The sequence below is a fragment of the Cotesia glomerata genome, linkage group LG2 (assembly GCF_020080835.1).
Source record: "Cotesia glomerata isolate CgM1 linkage group LG2, MPM_Cglom_v2.3, whole genome shotgun sequence".
NCBI lineage: Eukaryota > Metazoa > Arthropoda > Insecta > Hymenoptera > Braconidae > Cotesia > Cotesia glomerata.
This window is the reverse complement of record NC_058159.1, coordinates 19,034,744-19,055,082: the sequence shown is the minus strand read 5'-3', so window position 1 is coordinate 19,055,082 and position 20,339 is coordinate 19,034,744. Positions and strand designations below refer to the sequence as shown.

Sequence of the window (20,339 nt, the reverse complement as noted above, 5' to 3'; positions counted from 1 at the left end):
TGATCGGATTGCAGTCTAAGGCTACTACTAAAGCAGTGGGGTCGAGAGACTTAACTTTCCACCCAACCGCGCTAGCGCTCCTGTTGTCTCTTGTTAGTTTCTGGCCAGTTGATATTTCCCATAGTATCGCACTATGGTCGCTGGCTGTATAGATGTTCAATACTTTCCAAGAAAAACCTCTTCGAGCTAAGCAACTGCTGACAAATGTAAGGTCGACAGTTGAGTTTGCCTCTCCTTTAGTATACGTTGGCGTGTCACCGGTATTAAGAAGGATCACGTCCAGAGTGGCCATTGCCTCGAGAAGTGCTTTTCCACGTGTATTAGTGAACTTGCTGCCCCAGTCTGTTGCCCAGGAATTGAAGTCACCAGCTATTGCCACGGGAAAGTGTTTTCTTGCGTCCTCAGTTAGCCGATCAAGGAAGTCTTCAAAATGGTCATTAGAGAGACTAGGTGGTGCATAGCAACTGTAGAAGCGGATGCCATCTACCCATGCTGCTACGAAGCCAGCTTCTTTATTGTTGACTGTTCTCTGAAAAGGACATTTACCGCAGGACCAGATGACGGCTTTGTTGGTGCTGTCAGATTCCCAGGGTTGGTTACTCAGATGTCTATAAGGCTCACTTATAAGTGCTACATCTGCCTCTAATTCGCGCACAGTTTGCATGAGCAGGTCATGCGCAGCCTCACAATGATTGAGGTTGAGCTGCACTATCTTCATGTTCTTGGCTTCGTTATCTTCTGAGCGCTTCTTGGAAGATGGGGCATCTGTTCGTGCCTGCATGGTGAGCCGCCTTTTCTACGCCGTGCCGTTCAAAGCACAGTGCACATTTAGCTGGATTTTTACAATCAGCAATTTTGTGTCCTTCTTTTCCGCACCTTATGCAGAGTTTAGACCGGTCGACTTCGCTTTTGCACTGCGATCCGAAGTGCCCAAAGTGCCAGCATTTGAAGCATTGTATGGGTCTCTTCGTTGCTCTCATTCGGCAATTAGACCAGCCTATCCTTATTTTGCAGTTTCCCTCCAGTAACTTTTGTGCTGCAGCTGCTGGTAGTGACACTGTGGCTGTCTGTGTACCCCTAAAGGCTTTACGGATCTTGATTGCCTCTAGTGGGATTTCACAACTTTCTCCAGCTTCCCTCTTTAGAGCGGTCTGAATATGCTCTTTCGTCGTGTCGTCATCGACATCTCGGATCTCGATGGTCTCCTGTGGCCCCTTGCAAATCACCTTGGCCTCCTCCTTAAGGATGTCCACGATCGTCTTTTGCAGACCTTGGCCTTTGTCAGTGCTCTTCCTCGAAATCGTGATCAACAAGTCCCCACTTCTGGTCTTGTTGATCTTATCCACAGTTGAACGAACCTGCTCATCTGGGACGTCCTGCTTTATACGACGCAGAATCTCGGCATACTTTGTTTTCTCGGCCGGGCGGATGATCAGTGCGTCGGGTCTGATCCATTTGCGTAGTTTTTTCTGCTTAGGCTCTGGCCTGGGCTCCTTCGGTGGCTGTTTTGAGAGTTGCTCTCTAGCTAGCCTTCTCTTCTCTTTCTTAGACTGTACTTTTTCCCAGTCAGTCGTCTTCTTGGGTTCGTCGCCCTGCCCTGCCAGTCGTTGGAGAGGGCTTTTTTTCAAGTCCTTCTTCTTTGTGACTTTGTCGGTTGACTCTGGCGAATCTCGGTCCTTTCTCTTTCCAGACCTTGTGTCAGTTTCACCCTTGTCCTCAGCAGCAGATTCACCGTCACCGTCGGCTCCAGTGTCCATTGCTTCTTCCGTCTCATTTTCAGTTTCCATGCGGCGTCGTGATGACTGCCATTCCTCGTCCAGTTTCTTGAATCTTCCAAGAGCATTGACCACACCGGTTGTCTTGGTCTTTATCTCCTTGTGGATATTGACCTTAGTTTGGACAAACTCTTGCAGCTCAATGGTTAGCTTCTCAAGGCGCTCCAACGCTTGCGTTCTCTTCATGTCAGCGCTTGCTTCAATCGCTGCTTGTTGAGCATGAAGCCCGTTTCTATTCATGTTTGTTTCCTGTAACTTACTCATTCTTTTTTGATTTACCAGTGCATCGTACGGAGTGGAGCGGGTTGCCATAACTAGGAACGGGTGTACCCTCGGAGATAGTACTCCTACCCCAGTTCCCTGAGGCCTAGCCGACACTTAGCCAGTCCCGGAATACACGGACGTACTAGACTCACTCGGAGCGGTGAAGATTCCGATCTCTAACACTCACTGCGTACTTCCTGATCAAGGCCCGAAGTGGCTGGCTCCTGATCCACTGCTGCAACTTACACCTCGGTAGAGCAAGCTCACATCAGCCGTGGCCTGCATCGTCGGAAACTACGATACAGGTTCCGGTCACTCCCAGTGGGTCACAGCAGAGAACGATCGTCTTGTTAGGTCAGTTAGTGTGACCAACCCATTAAAGGGGAGTTTTGTCCACGGGAGCGTATTTTGTTTGGTTATTTTGCTTGGCTCCTACCCGCTGTACCTCATCAACTAAGAGATTAAGTGTCATCCAAGGACAGCGAGCGTTCTCCCATCCGCTCGGGGAGACGCGCCCGGTAGCAGTATCTCTTCTGCCCCGAGTGTGTGTGTGTGTGTGTGTGTGTGTGTGTGTGTGTGTGTGTGTGTGAAAGTATGTGAACCGCTTATAACTTTTGAACGGCTTGACCAATTTCATCGCGGTTGGTGCCATTCGAAAGAACTTGACCAAACTTAGATTTTGAAAACTATTTGGACCGATTCAGGTCAATAGATTTTGAGAAATCTTCAAAAAACTGAAAAAAAATTTTTTTCAAATGTGGTTTTTTTGGAATAACTTTTAAACGGCTTAAAGGTTCAATTCCAAAAACTAATCAGCTCTTAACCTCAAAAAACCACGTCGATCGCCACCAGTCCGGTCAAAATCGGTTTATTCATTCAAAAGTTATTGTGGTTTAAAAATTCAAAAAATAGTGTCTTATCAAATCTCTATCAGACTTTTGAGCTCGAAGAACTTTAAAGGATAGGAAAGCAATCTCTTTGAGCTCGGAACGCTCAAAATAACCCATAAATTGTATTTCTGAGCTCGAAGAGCTCAAAAACGTCATTGGTGCAATTTTAAGCGCCTAAGTATGGAATTAGCGGGAAGTTGCAGGGATGGCCTTCAGGGTCAACCGTTTTCCTAATTTTTTTTTTCTTTACAAAAAGATACAAAATAAAAAAATAAAAAAATCCAAGTAACCGATATGATTGTTTATGATTTTCGGAAATTAAAAAAAATCTTATTGTAAATTTAAAAATAAAAAAAAAAAATTTTAGAACGTACTTGGTGTGCGTCATTGTGTATTTCAATTTTTTTAAAGTCCTAGTAAATAGATTTTACGAATTTCATTAAAAGTAAAATATTTTGCAACCACGCACACTAAATACGTTCTAAAATTTTTTTTTTAATTTTTAAATTTACAATAAGATTTTTTATAATTTCCGAAAATCATAAACAATCATATCGGTTACTTGGATTTTTTAATTTTTTTATTTTGTATCTTTTTGTAAAGAAAAAAAAAATTTTTTTTTTCTTAATAGTCTTATGAATGTGGACTTGGCGCGATTTTTTTACAGTGAAACTGTTTTTGTTCGGATTAGACTTTATCTGAAAATTAACGGACTATTTTTTGACTCTTTAAAATATTTTGAGATCTACATTATTCTGAAAATATAAAAGACCCTGTGAACCATCCTTATAGGGAAGTTTTATGAAATTCCTAGTTGCTCGAGCTCAAAGCGCGCAAAAATATACGTGAGTAGAAAAAGATTATTGAGCTTATCGACTTGTCAAATTTTAGAACTGCGATATCTTATGAACACGTCGTTCAATTTCAATTTAGTTTATTGCTTTCAATGTAGTCTTTTGAACATAAATAATTTACATGGAGTCAGGAATTAATTTAGTTGAAAATTTTTGAAATTTATCTTAAAACAAAATTAAGAAAACTTTTTATGTTTTTATGTAAGTATGGGTTATTTTAATTTCAAAAATTAATTTTTACCTGTAACAGCCTCATTTCAACAGCCTGAATGGATCAAAATAAACCTAGAAAAAAAAAAGATAATACTGAAATCTTCGATTATGTTATATTTTTTAGCATTTTTCAATAGATAAATAATTGTAAAAAAAAAATAAAAAAAAAACTATGAATGGATTACTTTAAAAATATTTTTGAAACAATAATTTTTCAAATAAAGTAAAAAATTAATGAGTGTGAATCAGCCGACATCCGACAATTGAAAACTTTAACAATCGATATCTTCATGAAAATATCGATTAGCACAATTTTTCAAAGTGATGATGGCGTGTATTTGAATTGTCTGCAAGAGCATTTTTTCGAAAATTTATTAAATTCGTTACTTGAGCTGCAATTTCGAAATTAAATTTTTGTTTGGAAATATTAGAAATATATATTTATCAAAATCGATGAAATTCAACTATTTTAAAGTTTTTTTCTTTATTTTCAAGAGCATTTTTTCATATTACTCCCGAAATGACTAGAATCGATTTTAAGCTTTCACGACTAAAGAAATGGTTAAAACAAAAAAAATAAAAAATTCTCTTGTAGATTTGATCAAAACCTACAAGAGCATTTTTTTATTTTTTTATTTTTATAACCTCTCGTGGAAATAATAATTTTTTTCTTATCCGAAAAATTTAAATTTTCACATATAAGCGTGCAAACACTCTCTAAAAATATAAAAATATGTAGATTTTGTTTATTTTTTGGAAACTCAAAAGAGCATTTTTGGAAAAAAAAATTTTTTTTTTATTTTAACAAAAATATATCAAAAAATGATTTTTTTTCGGTCAAATACTTGTGTATGGAGACTATAGACACAAATTGAAAAATTTTTTTCTGAATGTTTGCACGTTTCAGGCAAAACTATGTCGATTCCCAAAAAAAAATTTTTTTTTACTCTCTCAAGGCTCTTAGTACCCACTTCAGGAGCCATAATAGTATGCAATAATTTTTTCTTTTTTTGGGAATTGACCTACTTTTGCCTGGAATGTGAAAGAACGCAAAAAAAAATTCTTTTCGAAGTTAAAATTTTTTTGACGTTAGAAATTTTTTGGACTGAATTTTTTCACACTCTCACGGTATCTGCAATGTAATATAACACAGACAAATATTTCATGGAATTAAAAAAATCGACAAACTCATAATTGTCCGGGAAGTAAACGTTTGGCTACCCCTAAAATGAAAATTGACCACAATCAGAAAAAAAATCTCAAAATTTCTACAAAATCATCGTTTGAAGCTTGCAATTTTTTGTGACACGCAAACATCTACCCTATCTAATGAAAAAAATCGACAAACCACTAATTGCCCCAGAAGTAACCGTTCAGCTAACCCTAAGACTGAAAATTGGCATCAAAGTCCTAAGAACATCTTCAAAATTTTTCGTTGATACCAGAGATCTTTTATATTACGCAGACAACTACTCCACACATTTTAAAAAACGAACAGACCCCTAACGACCTGTTTTAACTCTAAAAATTTTCAGATTTTTTTTTCTGATTGTGGTCAATTTTCATTCTTAGGGGTAGCCGAACGGTTACTTCCCGTACAATTATGGGTTTGTCGATTTTTTTAATTCCATGGAAAATTTGTCTTTGTTATATCTCTTATGGCTCCTGAAGTGGGTACTAAGAGCCTTGAGAGTAAAAAAAAATTTTTTTTTGGGAATCGACATAGTTTTGCCTGAAACGTGCAAACATTCAGAAAAAAAATTTTCAATTTGTGTCTAGTCTCCATACACAAGTATTTGACCGAAAAAAATCATTTTTTGATATATTTTTGTTAAAATAAAAAAAAAAATTTTTTTTCCAAAAATGCTCTTTTGAGTTTCCAAAAAATAAACAAAATCTACATATTTTTATATTTTTAGAGAGTGTTTGCACGCTTATATGTGAAAATTTAAATTTGTCGGATAAGAAAAAAATTATTATTTCCACGAGAGGTTATAAAAATAAAAAAATAAAAAAATGCTCTTGTAGGTTTTGATCAAATCTACAAGAGAATTTTTTATTTTTTTTGTTTTAACCATTTCTTTAGTCGTGAAAGCTTAAAATCGATTCTAGTCATTTCGGGAGTAATATGAAAAAATGCTCTTGAAAATAAAGAAAAAAACTTTAAAATAGTTGAATTTCATCGATTTTGATAAATATATATTTCTAATATTTCCAAACAAAAATTTAATTTCAAAATTGCAGCTCAAATAACGAATTTAATAAATTTTCGAAAAAATGCTCTTGCAGACAATTCAAATACACGCCATCATCACTTTGAAAAATTGTGCTAATCGATATTTTCATGAAGATATCGATTGTTAAAGTTTTCAATTGTCGGATGTCGGCTGACTCACACTCATAAAAATTATCTAACTTGAAAAAAATGTCCCATGAGACTGAGATCTTATATTTTATTATAAATGGACAATTCAAAAGGTGTTAAGATATAGAAAGAGTGAAAAATTATTAAATTAACACTCATTTTCAACTTAGAAAAAAATATGTTTTACAAAAAAAATATACAAAAAAAATCATTTAATTTTTAAGCTCTGTCGCTTTTGTAAAGGATTAAAATTTTTTTTAATATATTTATTTCTTATTAAAAACAAAATTGACATATATGTATGTGTTATATGTACTATATCTATACTCATGCATGTATTCCATAATGTATGCGTTATAAATCTTGTTTTTCTCTCACTTTCTCGTCACAAAATAGTTCATGGTCAGTGGCGCGAGAGTTGGACAGAACTAGAGCTGGCTCGAACTTTGCTTGTGAGATAGATGTGTATATTTTCCATGGTGTGGATGTAATAAAACACTCAAAATTATTCAACGAACAATTAAATCAATAAATTAACATGTAACAATGTATATAATATATTATTTACATCAATAATCATAGTAACTGACATAACCTATAACCTATTATGAAACAGTAACTCGGGTTATAATTTTTGTATAGTGATAATTAATTGACAGAATCACATGTTTAGTTTTCGGAATGAATATGTCACACAAAATATAGAACAAAATCACAAGCTTAGTAATGTTAATTATCATTAGAGGATAAAATAAGCTCATGAGTTTTTTTCTTAAGATAACTTGGTCTTTGGTTCCCCAGGCAACTGTCATTGTAGCAGAAAAATTAAGGTATCATGTGAGCCAGAGTGAAATTATTACAAAACATAATTTTATCAAGAGTATGATTTATTACATTGTAATTGGAACCTTTACTGGACCTGATTCTTTTTTTATCAAGGTAATGGGCAAATTTATAAAATTTCATTTTCAATATTATTATGTCTGTTTATGATTAATTTATTTTATTTCTGTTTTGGAACACCGTATACTTTTTATCTTTGAAGGGTTAAGTTAAATGCCATTGTCATTCTCTATTATTACTGTGACAATACAGATTAGATAAATTTACTCTAATAAGTAAGATAATAAGTATTCATTTGCTTTTGTTGGAATAAAAATAAAAAATAAAAAAGTGTTATTTGCAATAATTTATTTAAATCATCAAAATAATTAAATATTTTTATAACGTGTTATTATTAAAATATTCGTTTAATTTAAAAATTACATAATAATTTTTATAAGGTGTGATGAAAAAAGTAAATAACGATAATTTTATTGTTTTATTAATATTTGGATTATGAAATATTGATAAATTTTTATTGTATTTTTTAGCAAGCAATTGGTCTACTCCGTGAATTCGCCGGAGGAACGTTTACGATTCGTGATTCATGATTCATGTTTTAAACAAAAAAATTATTGTAAACTTATCACAGCAATAATTTTAGGAAATTTTAAAAAGTCTTTCACATGAGTAGGCATGATTGAAAAGACTAAAATTATAAGAGCGGTACGTATGTCATTCTATTTTTATTTATTAACACTCACCATTTAAATTATTTTATTTGATATTTCAAATTATTCATCAGTTTTTTTTTCAGTATTCTGCAATTCATTAAAAGTTTATCATTAATTAAAATGCTTGTTACAAAAAGTTAATTTTTAGTTTGTTTTCTTGTAAATTAATATTATTTGGGTTAAATATTTTTTGTATTTTTTTTTTCTTTTAGTTGATTTATTATTTATTAATAAAGTGAAAAATAAAAAGAATATTAATATAAATAACTCAGCATGGCAATAGGAAGTGTTATTTGTGGAGTAAATACTCCAAAAACAAAAAGAAAGAAAAACAAGGTATATTTGTAAAGACACTTTTATTTTATTATTTAGTTTAATCATTCATTAAAATATTCTTTAACGCATTTAAAATTAAATACATTCATTAAGTGAATTTATAATGTCTGTAAATACTCATCTAAATGTATTTTAGACTCAAGAACGCAGTTGGATAGAAGCGACATTTCAAAAAAGAGAATGTACGAAATTTATACCAAGCGCAAAAGATGAGCACAGGTAAAGTAGTAAATTTATAATTTATTAAAATTTTATTATTATAATTTTTAATTAATACTATGATGAAATTATGAGGCGCAATGACACAAAAAATGTTTCATCATTGCTCACATTCACAAGCGAATAATATTTATACTTTATATAAATATTGAGTTTGATTGTAGTTTAATAAATTAAACATAATCTTTTTCTACAATATTTTTCAATAAATACATGTTCTTGCATTTAATTATATTTTATCTGATATAAGTTCATTTTTTTTTAAATCTTTATTATCTGAATCACTAACTCATATAACATATTAATATAGAAATTTATCACTCATGAACATCATTTTCTGATTAATTAATAATTTCATTAAGAGCTTCTTTATGGTTTCTTTCTTCATTTCATTGATAAGTAATACAAATGTCAATTTAACAATCCTGTTCTAATAATTTCAATTGTTTTATATCATACAGAATTATTACTTTTTATTGTTTATAGTGTAAACTTGAAAAATTATCTTTTTTTGAATTTATTTTTAGTTTTTTTTTTTATTTATTTTATTTTTTTTCTCCATTCCATTCGTAGGCTCGAAGAAGTTCGGGGAGATAAATCTGCCGAGTACGATGTAGTCACGTCTTCCAGGTGAGAGTTGATAGGGTCATATATCATATGTCATCGGTTGAAATTTCACTATAGCTATGTTTCTGCAATATTACATTAATGCTTAAAACTAATAAAATAACAGTATTTTTAGATATTGTATCTTTATTGTTTATAAAGCACTTACATTATAATCATCTATCTCGGTATTGATTTGAACACTATGCTTTAAAAGCTTATCATTAAATATATGCAAAATTATGAACATATTATATGTACTTTGTATTATGTATAAAAAAATAGACTTTGTTTTCTTATTTAAACTAAAATATCGAATTCTAAATGAAAATTTGTTATGTAATGAGTATAATTTATTATTTTAACTGTAATGGTGAGAAATTGAAATTGTTAACTAAAGTTGGAAACTGTAAATGGATTTTTTTATATCACCGTAACTAATTAAATATTTTTTCATACATATTTCAGATGTTGTTGTGGTCATTCCTATACTCATCATTGTGGGACAGGGGCAGACGTACAAAATTATGCAACTGGAAATGCAGCTGAAGTAGAAAGGGATCAGTGGTCACCAGGAAAAAATACACGTTCTTTAGCTACTGATGCATATGGTACTATCGAGTTTCAAGGTGGCCCTCATCCTACTAAAGCTCAAGTAAATATCATACATTGATATTATTAATAAATATAATTAATATTTGTTTTGTATGTTTTTATAGAAATAATTTTATTAAACTATTTGTAGTATGTTCGACTATCCCACGACACTCGACCAGAGCCAATAGTTCAACTTTTATGTCGCGAATGGAATTTAGGTTTACCAAGATTATTGATAACCGTTCATGGGGGTAGATCTAATTTTGAACTTCAGCCATCTTTGAAAAAGGTATTACGTAAAGGGCTTTTAAAGGCCGCTAAGACTACTGGAGCATGGATATTTACAGGAGGGACAAATACTGGTATTAAAATAGTTATAATATTAATTAATTTTTTTGATTCTATTATTTTATGAATTTATTGTGAATCGAGTAAATTATTATTCTTATTTATTTTCAGGCGTTACACGTCAAGTAGGCGATGCTTTGTTATTAGAACGTGCACAACGTCAAGGTCGTGTTGTCAGTATAGGAATTGCACCTTGGGGAATACTTGAAAAAAACCACGAATTAGTAGGACGAGGAAATGAAGTCCCTTATGACTCAATATCATCTCCGTGGTAATTATTGAGTATAATATAGCAGGTAATATATCAGAATGAAACGATACTAATTCCGACCATGTCATAGGTCAAAATATGCGGTCTTAAATAATCGTCATGCTTACTTTTTGCTTGTCGATAATGGTACTGGTGGGCGATATGGCGCTGAAATAGTATTACGACGGAAACTCGAAAAATATATATCAAATTTAAAATTACAACCATGTAAGTTTTTATTACAGTTACTAATAGAAATCCAATAACCCGATAAATTTCCATTCAATAACTATTGGTAAATTATAATTTTATTTTATTTTATAGATACCCATAGTAGCATTCCAGTCGTTGCATTAGTTATTGAGGGTGGAACTAATACTGTTAGATCGGTTCTCGAATACGTTACTGATGATCCTCCTGTTCCCGTAGTTGTTTGCGATGGAACGGGACGGGCTGCAGATATTATTGCTTTCATGCATAAGTATGAATATTCAGCACATATATATCTAACATATATAATATACATTAATGACATTTCACGCCAAATCGTATACCACTTAGTTCTTGAATTTTTAAAAACTTTTTATTCGTTGTAAAAAACATATTTAGTGGGTTCTTTTTGACATCTTTTTTTTTTACAAAGATAATTTTATCATAAAAATTTTAACAATGTTTTTTTTTTCAAAATTATCTAACAGAAATGCAAAAGCTAAGTTAAATATGATTTGGCCTAAGAATAAATATTATATTTATAGGGTAAGAGCATTAATAGTCAGCCCCGAATCAGTAGTTGGTCAATTTATTTAAATTTACGGGATCAATTAACTACGCGTCAAGGGTTGGGTATTGATCTCTTTATTCTATATTAAGTGAGAATATTTTATGAAAATCTTTATTTTTATTGGATTTTCAAGGTATGCAGTTGAGGGCGATAGTGATAGTACAGGTGATGTCCGTTTGGAAAGTATGAAAGAACATTTATTCGAAAAAATTAAAGATACTTTTAAAGTTTCGCAAGATCAAGCAGCACAATTATATTCTGAATTACTTCAATGTACTCGTAAAAAACATTTAGTAAGTTATTTTTAATGAAATGATAAAAAATAGTTTCAGAATCTAAGGAGTTATTTTGAATTACTATTATAATCTTAGTTGTTATTTTTATTTTATAGATCACTGTGTTCAGGATAACTCAAGATGGACCACATGAACTTGATCAAACAATTTTGACTGCATTATTCAAATCACAACAATTATCTCCAACTGAACAATTATCATTAGCGCTCATATGGAATAGAGTTGATATTGCTCGTAGTGAAATTTTTGTTTATGGTCAAAAATGGCCGCCTGGTTCCTTAGAACAGGCAATGATGCAAGCTTTACAACACGATAGAATTGATTTTGTAAAACTTCTTCTTGAAAATGGCGTATCAATGAGAAAATTTTTATCTATACCACGTTTGGAAGAATTATACAATACCAAAGAAGGACCATCAAATACATTAGGTTATATTCTCCGAGATGTACGACCACACATTCCTCGTGGTTATATGTATACCCTTCATGATATTGGTCTTGTTATCAATAAACTCATGGGTGGAGCATATCGAGCTCAATATACTCGTAGAAAATTCCGAATGGTTTACGCCAAAGTTATGAAGCGTTCAGGAATTCATAATATGTCAGCCCATCGAAACAGTACGGCTGTAGCAATGGCACGTTATTATACGGGATTCGGAGAAAAGTCTCATGGTTTAACTATGAGTCTATTAGCTGAAACACTGCCAGCAAATCGAGATACACCTTTATTTGATTATCCGTTTAATGAATTACTCATATGGGCTGTGTTAACAAAACGACAGCAAATGGCACTTTTAATGTGGCAACATGGCGAAGAAGCTTTAGCGAAGGCTCTTGTTGCTTTAAAATTATATAAAGCTATGGCCCATGAAGCAGCTGAAGATGATCTAGAAACTGAAGTTTATGATGAGCTCCGTGGTTACGGAAAAGAATTTGAAAATATTGGTAATTTGTAATTTATTGAGTGACAATAATAGTAATAAGATTTTCATAATTAATTATTTAATAAATTTTTTCATCTAGCTTTGGAATTGTTAGATTATTGCTATCGACAAGATGATGACCAAACTCAACAGCTATTAACTTCTGAACTTCAAAATTGGTCTGGACAAACTTGCTTATCCCTTGCAGTAACAGCTAACCATCGACCGTTACTAGCTCATCCATGCAGTCAGATTATTTTAGCAGATTTATGGATGGGTGGTCTGCGAACACGAAAAAATACGAATTTAAAGGTGTTTTATAGTTTGATTTGAACATTTTTTATAAATGTATCTTTTTATTATACATTATTTATTGACTTTTATTTATTTTAGGTGGGTCTTGGATTGCTATTTCCGCCATATATAGCACAACTAGAATTTAAGACTCGAGAAGAGCTGCAGTTGATGCCTCAGACGCAAGAAGAACATTTAATTGCTTTAGAAGATGAAAATGAGGACAGTGAATCAGAGCACGGTGCTTCACCAGGACCAGACGTTGAGGTAATTATATGAAATTATCAAAGTCAATATTATTATTACTATTACTATTTATTTGAACGAAAAAATCATATTTTTAAAAGATATATTTTGAATATTTGACCACATTTAGTTATGTTGTATAAAAAGTGAAACTTCATCAGTAGCTCTCATAACTAGTTTAGCTACGCAAATCGCTTGTTTTTTTAGAAACGGCCACGCAGAAGTCTCAGTATTTGCAACAAACCTGACAATCAACCAGGCATAAAGGTATATTCACATTAGAAGTGGGATAATATCAAATGCAATAGTTATGTCTCATATCTTTTACGCACATTTTATCGTTTATCTATTTTTATTCATTATTTCTCTTTTGTGTTATTTCTTATGAAACAGCGTTGTCAATTTTAGTGCCAAAATTATTTTTATACGTTTTGCAAAAGCTATTTACTCGTTATAAAAAAAAATTGAAAACGCTGTATTTCGTTACATTACATTAAATTACGCTTTTATTATAGATCAGTTTGTCGTCCATTCTCCAAATTTGTAATAAAGTTAATTTATCATCATTTTTTTTTTTTGTTTTCAGTCAATATTCTGTGGTGTCCTATTATTATTGGATAATTTTTGTTATGGATTTTCATGATCTGCTAATTAATACTTAAAGTTTAACAAATAATTACTCATGCTATTGATAATCTATTTTATGATACTTGTATATATTACTTTAACTTTATTTTTATCGATAAAAAATATCATTTATTCATAGCTATTTAAATTGATCATAATCAATCATTATTTACAACTTAATTCTATTTTAAGTACTTTGGTACACTAAAATAATAACATTCTGCTATTGTCACTGTAAAATTGTTTTATATGTCTTATTTTCGATTAACTGATATTAATCGGGTTACTAAAATTATAATATCTTTTTATTATACTTGTGTTCAGGCTCTGATAACCAATGAGCATAATCCTGCCATCATCAAAGAAACAATAGTTCAAGAAAATGGCAAAGTTCTCACTGAAATAGATGACAATCTTCATCGGCCTTATGGTATTTTATCAGAGTATTATGATAATAAAACTAACAGGCCATTACGTCTAAAAAAAAAGTTATGGGAATTTTATACAGCACCAATAACTAAATTTTGGGCAAATGCCGTAAGTTTTATTTTTTTATTATTCATTTAATTTTAATATAAAAAATTCTTATTACTCACAAAAATAATAATTAATTGCAATTAAAATTTCGTCAATTGCAGATAGCATACATACTATTTCTGATTTTTTTCTCGTATTCTATCCTCGTTCGAATGGAAGAATATCCAGGATGGACAGAAATTTATTCAATAGCTTATATATGCACATTGGGATGTGAAAAAATTCGAGAAATCGCAACATCGGAACCCGCTACTTTATCACATAAATTTAGCGTTTGGTCATGGAATATGTGGAATCCATGTGATGCTGGCGCTATAATTATATTCATTATTGGTTTAGGACTCAGATTTCGTCAATCAACATTTGATTATGGTCGTGTCATCTACTGCGCGGATAGTATATATTGGTATCTTAGAATTCTCAATATTCTTGGTGTCAATAAATATCTTGGTAATTAGTTACTTAAATAACTGTAGTAAAAATTTTTCAATATTCCAAGTGTTAGTATTACAAATATTAATATTAATGTAGGTCCGTTGGTTACTATGATGGGTAAAATGGTGAAAAATATGATATACTTTGTTGTTCTTTTACTTGTGGTGTTGATGAGTTTTGGGGTAGCAAGGCAGGCAATTTTAAATCCCAATGCAGAACCGAAATGGCAAATCCTTCGAGATGTAAGATATGTTATAATCTGTTATTATTATGTGCATAGATTGTTTTAAATAAAATATCTTTTATCATTATTAACAGATATTTATGGAGCCGTATTTTATGCTTTATGGAGAAGTGTATGCAAACAATATCGATCCTGAGTGTGGCGAAGAACCTAGTATGAAACCGTGTTCACCAGGTCGATGGATAACGCCAGCCGCTATGTCGATTTATTTATTAGTAGCTAATATTCTCTTGATAAATCTTTTGATAGCTGTTTTTAACAATATTTTTATTGAAGTAAATGCGGTAGCTCATCAAGTATGGATGTTTCAAAGATTTACTGTAGTAATGGAATATGAGCAAAAACCTGTTTTACCTCCTCCATTTATTGCAGTAAGTCATCTATACTTATTAGGCAAATATTTATTACGGTATATAACACAAGGTGAAATGCGCTCTGGAGAAACGTATGATAATGGTTTAAAGCTTTTCTTAGAGGCTGACGATATGGAGCGTTTATATGATTTTGAGGAAGATTGTGTCGAAGGTTACTTTAGAGAGCAAGAATTAAAGCTTCAAATGTCAACGGAGGAACGTGTTAAAGTTACAACTGAGAGAGTAGAAAATATGCATCAAAAAATTGAAGATATTGATAAAAAAGAACACAATCAGAATGCTTCACTACAAGCTGTTGAATTTCGTATTCGAAAACTTGAAGATCTAAACGAACAAACTCTAGCTTGTCTTGGTGTTATTCATCGTTTTATGGCAACTCATATGTCTGATGAAAATTTAGCTAATCTAGATGGTGAAACGCGTCCAAGAAGATTTTCTGAGAGATCTGAATTGGTATCTGATACTGAGTCTCATACTCATATTCCCACTGTATTACGACAGAAACGTTTAATACGATCATTAACTGATGCAACAGTGCTTCACAGCCCATTTGTTGACGACGAAACTTTAAAACACTCAGAGACTTTAACATCTCGTGAAAATCTTAGCAGAAATGGATCTTCTTCTAGTGGTGATATTCCTACAACAGGACCAGATGATAAGAAAACATTAACAACTAGTCAAGAAGAAAGTGCTGAAAGTAAAGATATTAATGAACCTGAATTGAAACCACTGAGGCGAGAAGTTGAACGAGATACAAGTAGCGATATAGCAATATCAGATATGCGGCAAGATTCTTCAGAACGCCCGACTAGACAAAGCAGTCGAACTCGATCAGAATCTGATGATGCTGTATTGCTTGCACCACCTTGTTTACAACGAGGAATTAAATGGGGTGAACCTCGTGTTGCGATGATCCCTCCAGGATCTTCTGGTGGATCTAATCAAAGGTCACTTTTACGAGCTATGCGTGCTGAGTACACCAGTATTACTGATGAATTAGAGAGTTACTGTGGGCTTTTAAGTCCTCCGCGAACTCCTCCAGTATCTCCTCCACCTTGTAGATCAAAAAATGCTGTCGCAATGAATCCAGAAATGGCATGGCAAATGGAAAATGAACACTTACGTGATGCTGAAGAATGTGATTATCAACAAATGGAGGATCTTATTCATAGAAGATACATGAGAAGTAGTGATGAAGATTCAGATAATGAAGAAACCTCTAAATTTAAATTTAGTGTTACCAATGAACATAGAATGTTGCGCAGATCATCAGCTATTGATGAAGAATCACGAAGACCACCACCAACTATTAGCGTTACACGGGAAATCGAACAGACATTGTCGAGACCACCAGCTATACGTGAAGCTGATGATAAAGATCCAACTGATGAAGGAACTGTGCCTGCACCAGCTTCCGAAACTATGTGTTAATTTTACAGCATTAACACATTAACGTAATACTTTGGAATGGCCCATTTTCTAAAATATCAAGTTAGTTAGTCCTTGTATTTTATAATTTATAAATCTTAGCATTAATTATTACGTTTCAATACATTTCAATTACTGTCTCGTATAATTTTTGCGTTTAAAATAGGAATAATATTGATAAAATCTTATTGTCTGGTTGCGATATATTAATAATAATCACAATGATGATAATAATATTATTAATTATGATAGTAATTATTAATATTATTATTATTTTTTATTAACCAAAATTTCTTAACTTTAGCTTTACATGAATGATGAGGACTGATAATTCTTTAAATACATATTGATATGTATTTTCTTTTAATTATGCTGCATTTCATTTGATAAGTACCGTTTATAATACGGCAATATAATTCTAAAAAGGTTCGTTATTCTTGACTGATTCGAGAATACTGTCCATTAATTAATGAAATGTTTTATCAGTATATTTATATTAAATTTTATATATGTTTTTTTTTAGGATTTAGTTAGTCATGAAAGTGGTTTTTAATTATTACTTGAATATTTTTATAGCTACATTTTTAATGTGCATGTATGAAATAGATAAAAATATAAATCTTCGTAACTCAAATATCAAAAATCAACGAAAAAACAAAAGCTTTCGTCTAGAAAATATTAAGTATCATATTTTCAGTTAATTATAAACATCATTATAAATTCTAGTCTTTATATTGTTATATAATTGAAATATTCTACAATTGCTCAATAGTCACGTGTAATCTACTTTGAATTGAATTTAAACTAATTGTACATAGAAAATCAACTTTTAATTTATTATTTGCTTTATTATATATCAGTTTTTAACTTGAATGTAATTTTATAATCATTTTTTTCAAAAGCTTTTTACCTACTGACTATGCTCAAATCTATTGTATTTTAAGACACCTTGTAAATAATCTAGTAAAAATTTTCAGCCGCACTTTTTTTAAATTTAATTACCATAAAGCATGAAAATAAACATTTTTCAACACTTTTAAATGCTTGTTAAGCTTTATCGTGCTTCATCTATAGATCATTGTTTCTACTTTATCTATACGAAAAATTTACACAAAAAAATATTTTTTTAATCTTATAGTCTCTATAATAATTTTAAGCCTGCAAAAATTCCAAATTTTATTTCGTGAAATGATAGTTCTAGGATTGTCTTTTAAAACAATATTTTAAAAAAGCTTTAGTACTTAATTAATTATCGATTATTATGTAAAATCTTAATTTGTAAAATTAAACACTTAAAATAAAGAGTTATAAAACTCCAGTACTTTGAATGATGACAAAGTTTTTCAAGCTTAAAATTAATTATTTTAATTATAAGATGATAATAACATTCTTGGATACACCAAATTATCTGTCGATAAGTTTATATTAATTGCTTAGAGAAGAAATGGAATTTTTTTATTGAACATCACAGAAAAACCTTAACTCCATATAAAAAAATTCTGAAATAATGGGCTGAATTCCAGAGTACATATGTCGTATTTTAAGCTTCGTAATTAATTTAAAAAAGAAATTAATAAAAAAAAATCTCGAATTCTTTTAGTTATTAAAGAACGATTCCGGCCCATATGAGTTGTAAAGATCATTAAATGTTACGTTTATAATTTGATTTTGAAATAAGTACTATTAATGTATAAAATTATGATTCTTGTACTTTCATGATATGGTTTTACACGATTTTATTACATCATATGGAAATTGTATATATTTTATTTGACTTTTGTTTCTGTGTAATCATCTGTTTTAAAATAATGTATGCATAGGTATATATTTTGTGTGACATGAATAATGTTTATTATTATTATTATTTTTTATTATTTTCATTATTATTGTCACTACTTAGATCAGTCTAAACTATTTTTATGATATATAACAAAAATGGTATGTTCGATTAACTGATTTTAAATTCTTATAACAAAGTAATAAAATGAAAAAACCACTGAAAAAAAAGTACAAAAAAAAAAATCGGATTAGAAGATTCAAATTTTACCTATTACCATAGAGTAGGTCATAGACTATTATGTAATCGTAATATCATTAATTTCAAACTAGTTATATTTTGGTGTATAAATCTTAAAATAGCATATATTTATAGAAAAAATCAGATATAATTTATTATAATTAAAATTTGCTCCAATATGTTTAAAAAAGTATTAAAAATTCTCATTATCTTTGATTAATTAATAAAAAATTTTTGAAATCCTAATGAAAACAAACATATTCTAATTGAAGAACAAACATTCATCATATTTTACGAACTGTTGTTCTTCATTGTTTTTTTAAATTATTGATAAAATGAAACTGCCAATTTTTTCACGATATAATCAATTTTGTATAATTATATATTGTATTTCAACGTAATTAACAAACATATTTATATCTTTAACTATACTACAATACTATATTTAATAAAATGTATCTGAATATAATTATTAAGTAATCCGACTTACTATGATTAGTGTTTTATCTCAAATCAAAAACCGACTTGGCCTTGGTATTAAATATTTTACTTTTAAATCTAACCATATTTTTTTAACCATTAAGTATATTTAAAGTACAAGTTGAAAAAAATTCCGTTTTAGTAAAACTACTCCAATAAATTTCCAAGGACTTCCTTTTTTAGTATATTTTGAATAGTTTATTCATAAGATAAATAAATTAGTTGATATAATTTTTATAACTTCATGTATAGAATCAAATTTAATTTAAGTCGTTTATTTTATCAATTTTTGGCTAAAATTATTTAAATTGCTTTATTTATCAAATAAGATTTTTTCTGTTTTTCACCTTATTCAATGACATGTATTGAACGTGTAATTATTTGAATATCTTGATAATTAAATAAATAATAAATGTAGAATTTTACTTAAATTATTAGTATTATTTGTTCAGTGCCATTAGACACAAAATAAAATGAAGACAATCAAAAATAATGAGAATTATAATACACCAAAAACATAGGCAGAATATACATGCCTTCTATCACGAACAACAAAAACTAAAGAGCTCAAATACTTGGTATTCTTGCTGAGACGATATTTTATGAAAAAAAAATTGTAATAAACTTGAAATTAAATATTGAATTGAAATAAAATATTGCAATTTTGAAAATGTGTTGATGTTCCGCAATAATTATATTTATAAAACAATAGTCTTTCAGAGATTATATTTGACATATCGATTAGTTAAATAAACTGTCGTTAAGTGTATATATATCTATATGTGCAAATATACATAAGTATTACACGAAAATCAACGAGATAACTGACGCAATAGTAACCATAAATTACTAGAATCACTTTTTGTTTAAAACATTTTAAATGAATAAAAACTATGTAACAATTATTGAATCGCTTTTTGTCATTGAATTACCTGATAATTATATTTTTTATCTTACTGAAATTATCAGAACAATAGATGCATAAAATAATTAAGTGCAAAAAGTTAATTTCCCACGAGAAAAGTTGGTTGAGGTAAAATCATTGAAAAGATAACAATCGATTTTTAAGTGAGCGCATATTATGTAACTTTATTAATAACTTCTACATTTGATGACATTTTTAAATCAGAAGATTATTTTAATCTGATTGAACATTTATAATACATTTTTATTTCTTTTCCTTTTTTAGTTCTTTTTTTTTTTTAGTTTGATTTATTTGTAACCTCACGGTGGAATTTTCATCCAATTTTGTCATCACATACTTTCAACTTTACAAAAGTTTAAAAATGAACAAAATTAGAAACGGTGGCTATTTAAATTTTTCAAATTTGTCAAAATCTCTATTGCTAAAAATTTTTTCCCAAATAATGTGTAAATT

At 30.3% G+C, this 20,339-nt stretch overlaps 1 protein-coding gene across 10 annotated transcripts; it reads left to right on the top strand.

Annotated features, from left to right (window-relative positions):
* The first annotated feature begins 6,778 nt into the window (after window positions 1-6,778).
* On the top strand, window positions 6,779-19,866 carry LOC123258689 (transient receptor potential cation channel trpm). 10 transcript variants are annotated; one of them, XM_044718853.1, is made up of 20 exons: window positions 6,779-6,909; window positions 7,163-7,300; window positions 7,735-7,909; window positions 8,130-8,253; window positions 8,390-8,472; window positions 9,046-9,102; window positions 9,547-9,733; window positions 9,824-10,037; window positions 10,135-10,294; window positions 10,365-10,501; window positions 10,598-10,754; window positions 11,188-11,347; window positions 11,446-12,298; window positions 12,377-12,588; window positions 12,670-12,837; window positions 13,024-13,083; window positions 13,768-13,980; window positions 14,082-14,430; window positions 14,512-14,657; window positions 14,734-16,689. In XM_044718853.1, exons 4-20 carry the CDS (start codon window positions 8,191-8,193, stop codon window positions 16,465-16,467), a joined length of 4,953 nt encoding a protein of 1,650 aa, XP_044574788.1. In that variant the 5' UTR covers window positions 6,779-6,909; window positions 7,163-7,300; window positions 7,735-7,909; window positions 8,130-8,190; the 3' UTR covers window positions 16,468-16,689. The 10 variants fall into 10 exon arrangements, 9 of the variants coding, with proteins under 9 accessions (XP_044574788.1, XP_044574790.1, XP_044574787.1 ...); XM_044718855.1 differs by having other exon boundaries at window positions 6,780-6,901; XM_044718852.1 differs by having other exon boundaries at window positions 6,783-7,084.
* Window positions 19,867-20,339: the final 473 nt, after the last annotated feature.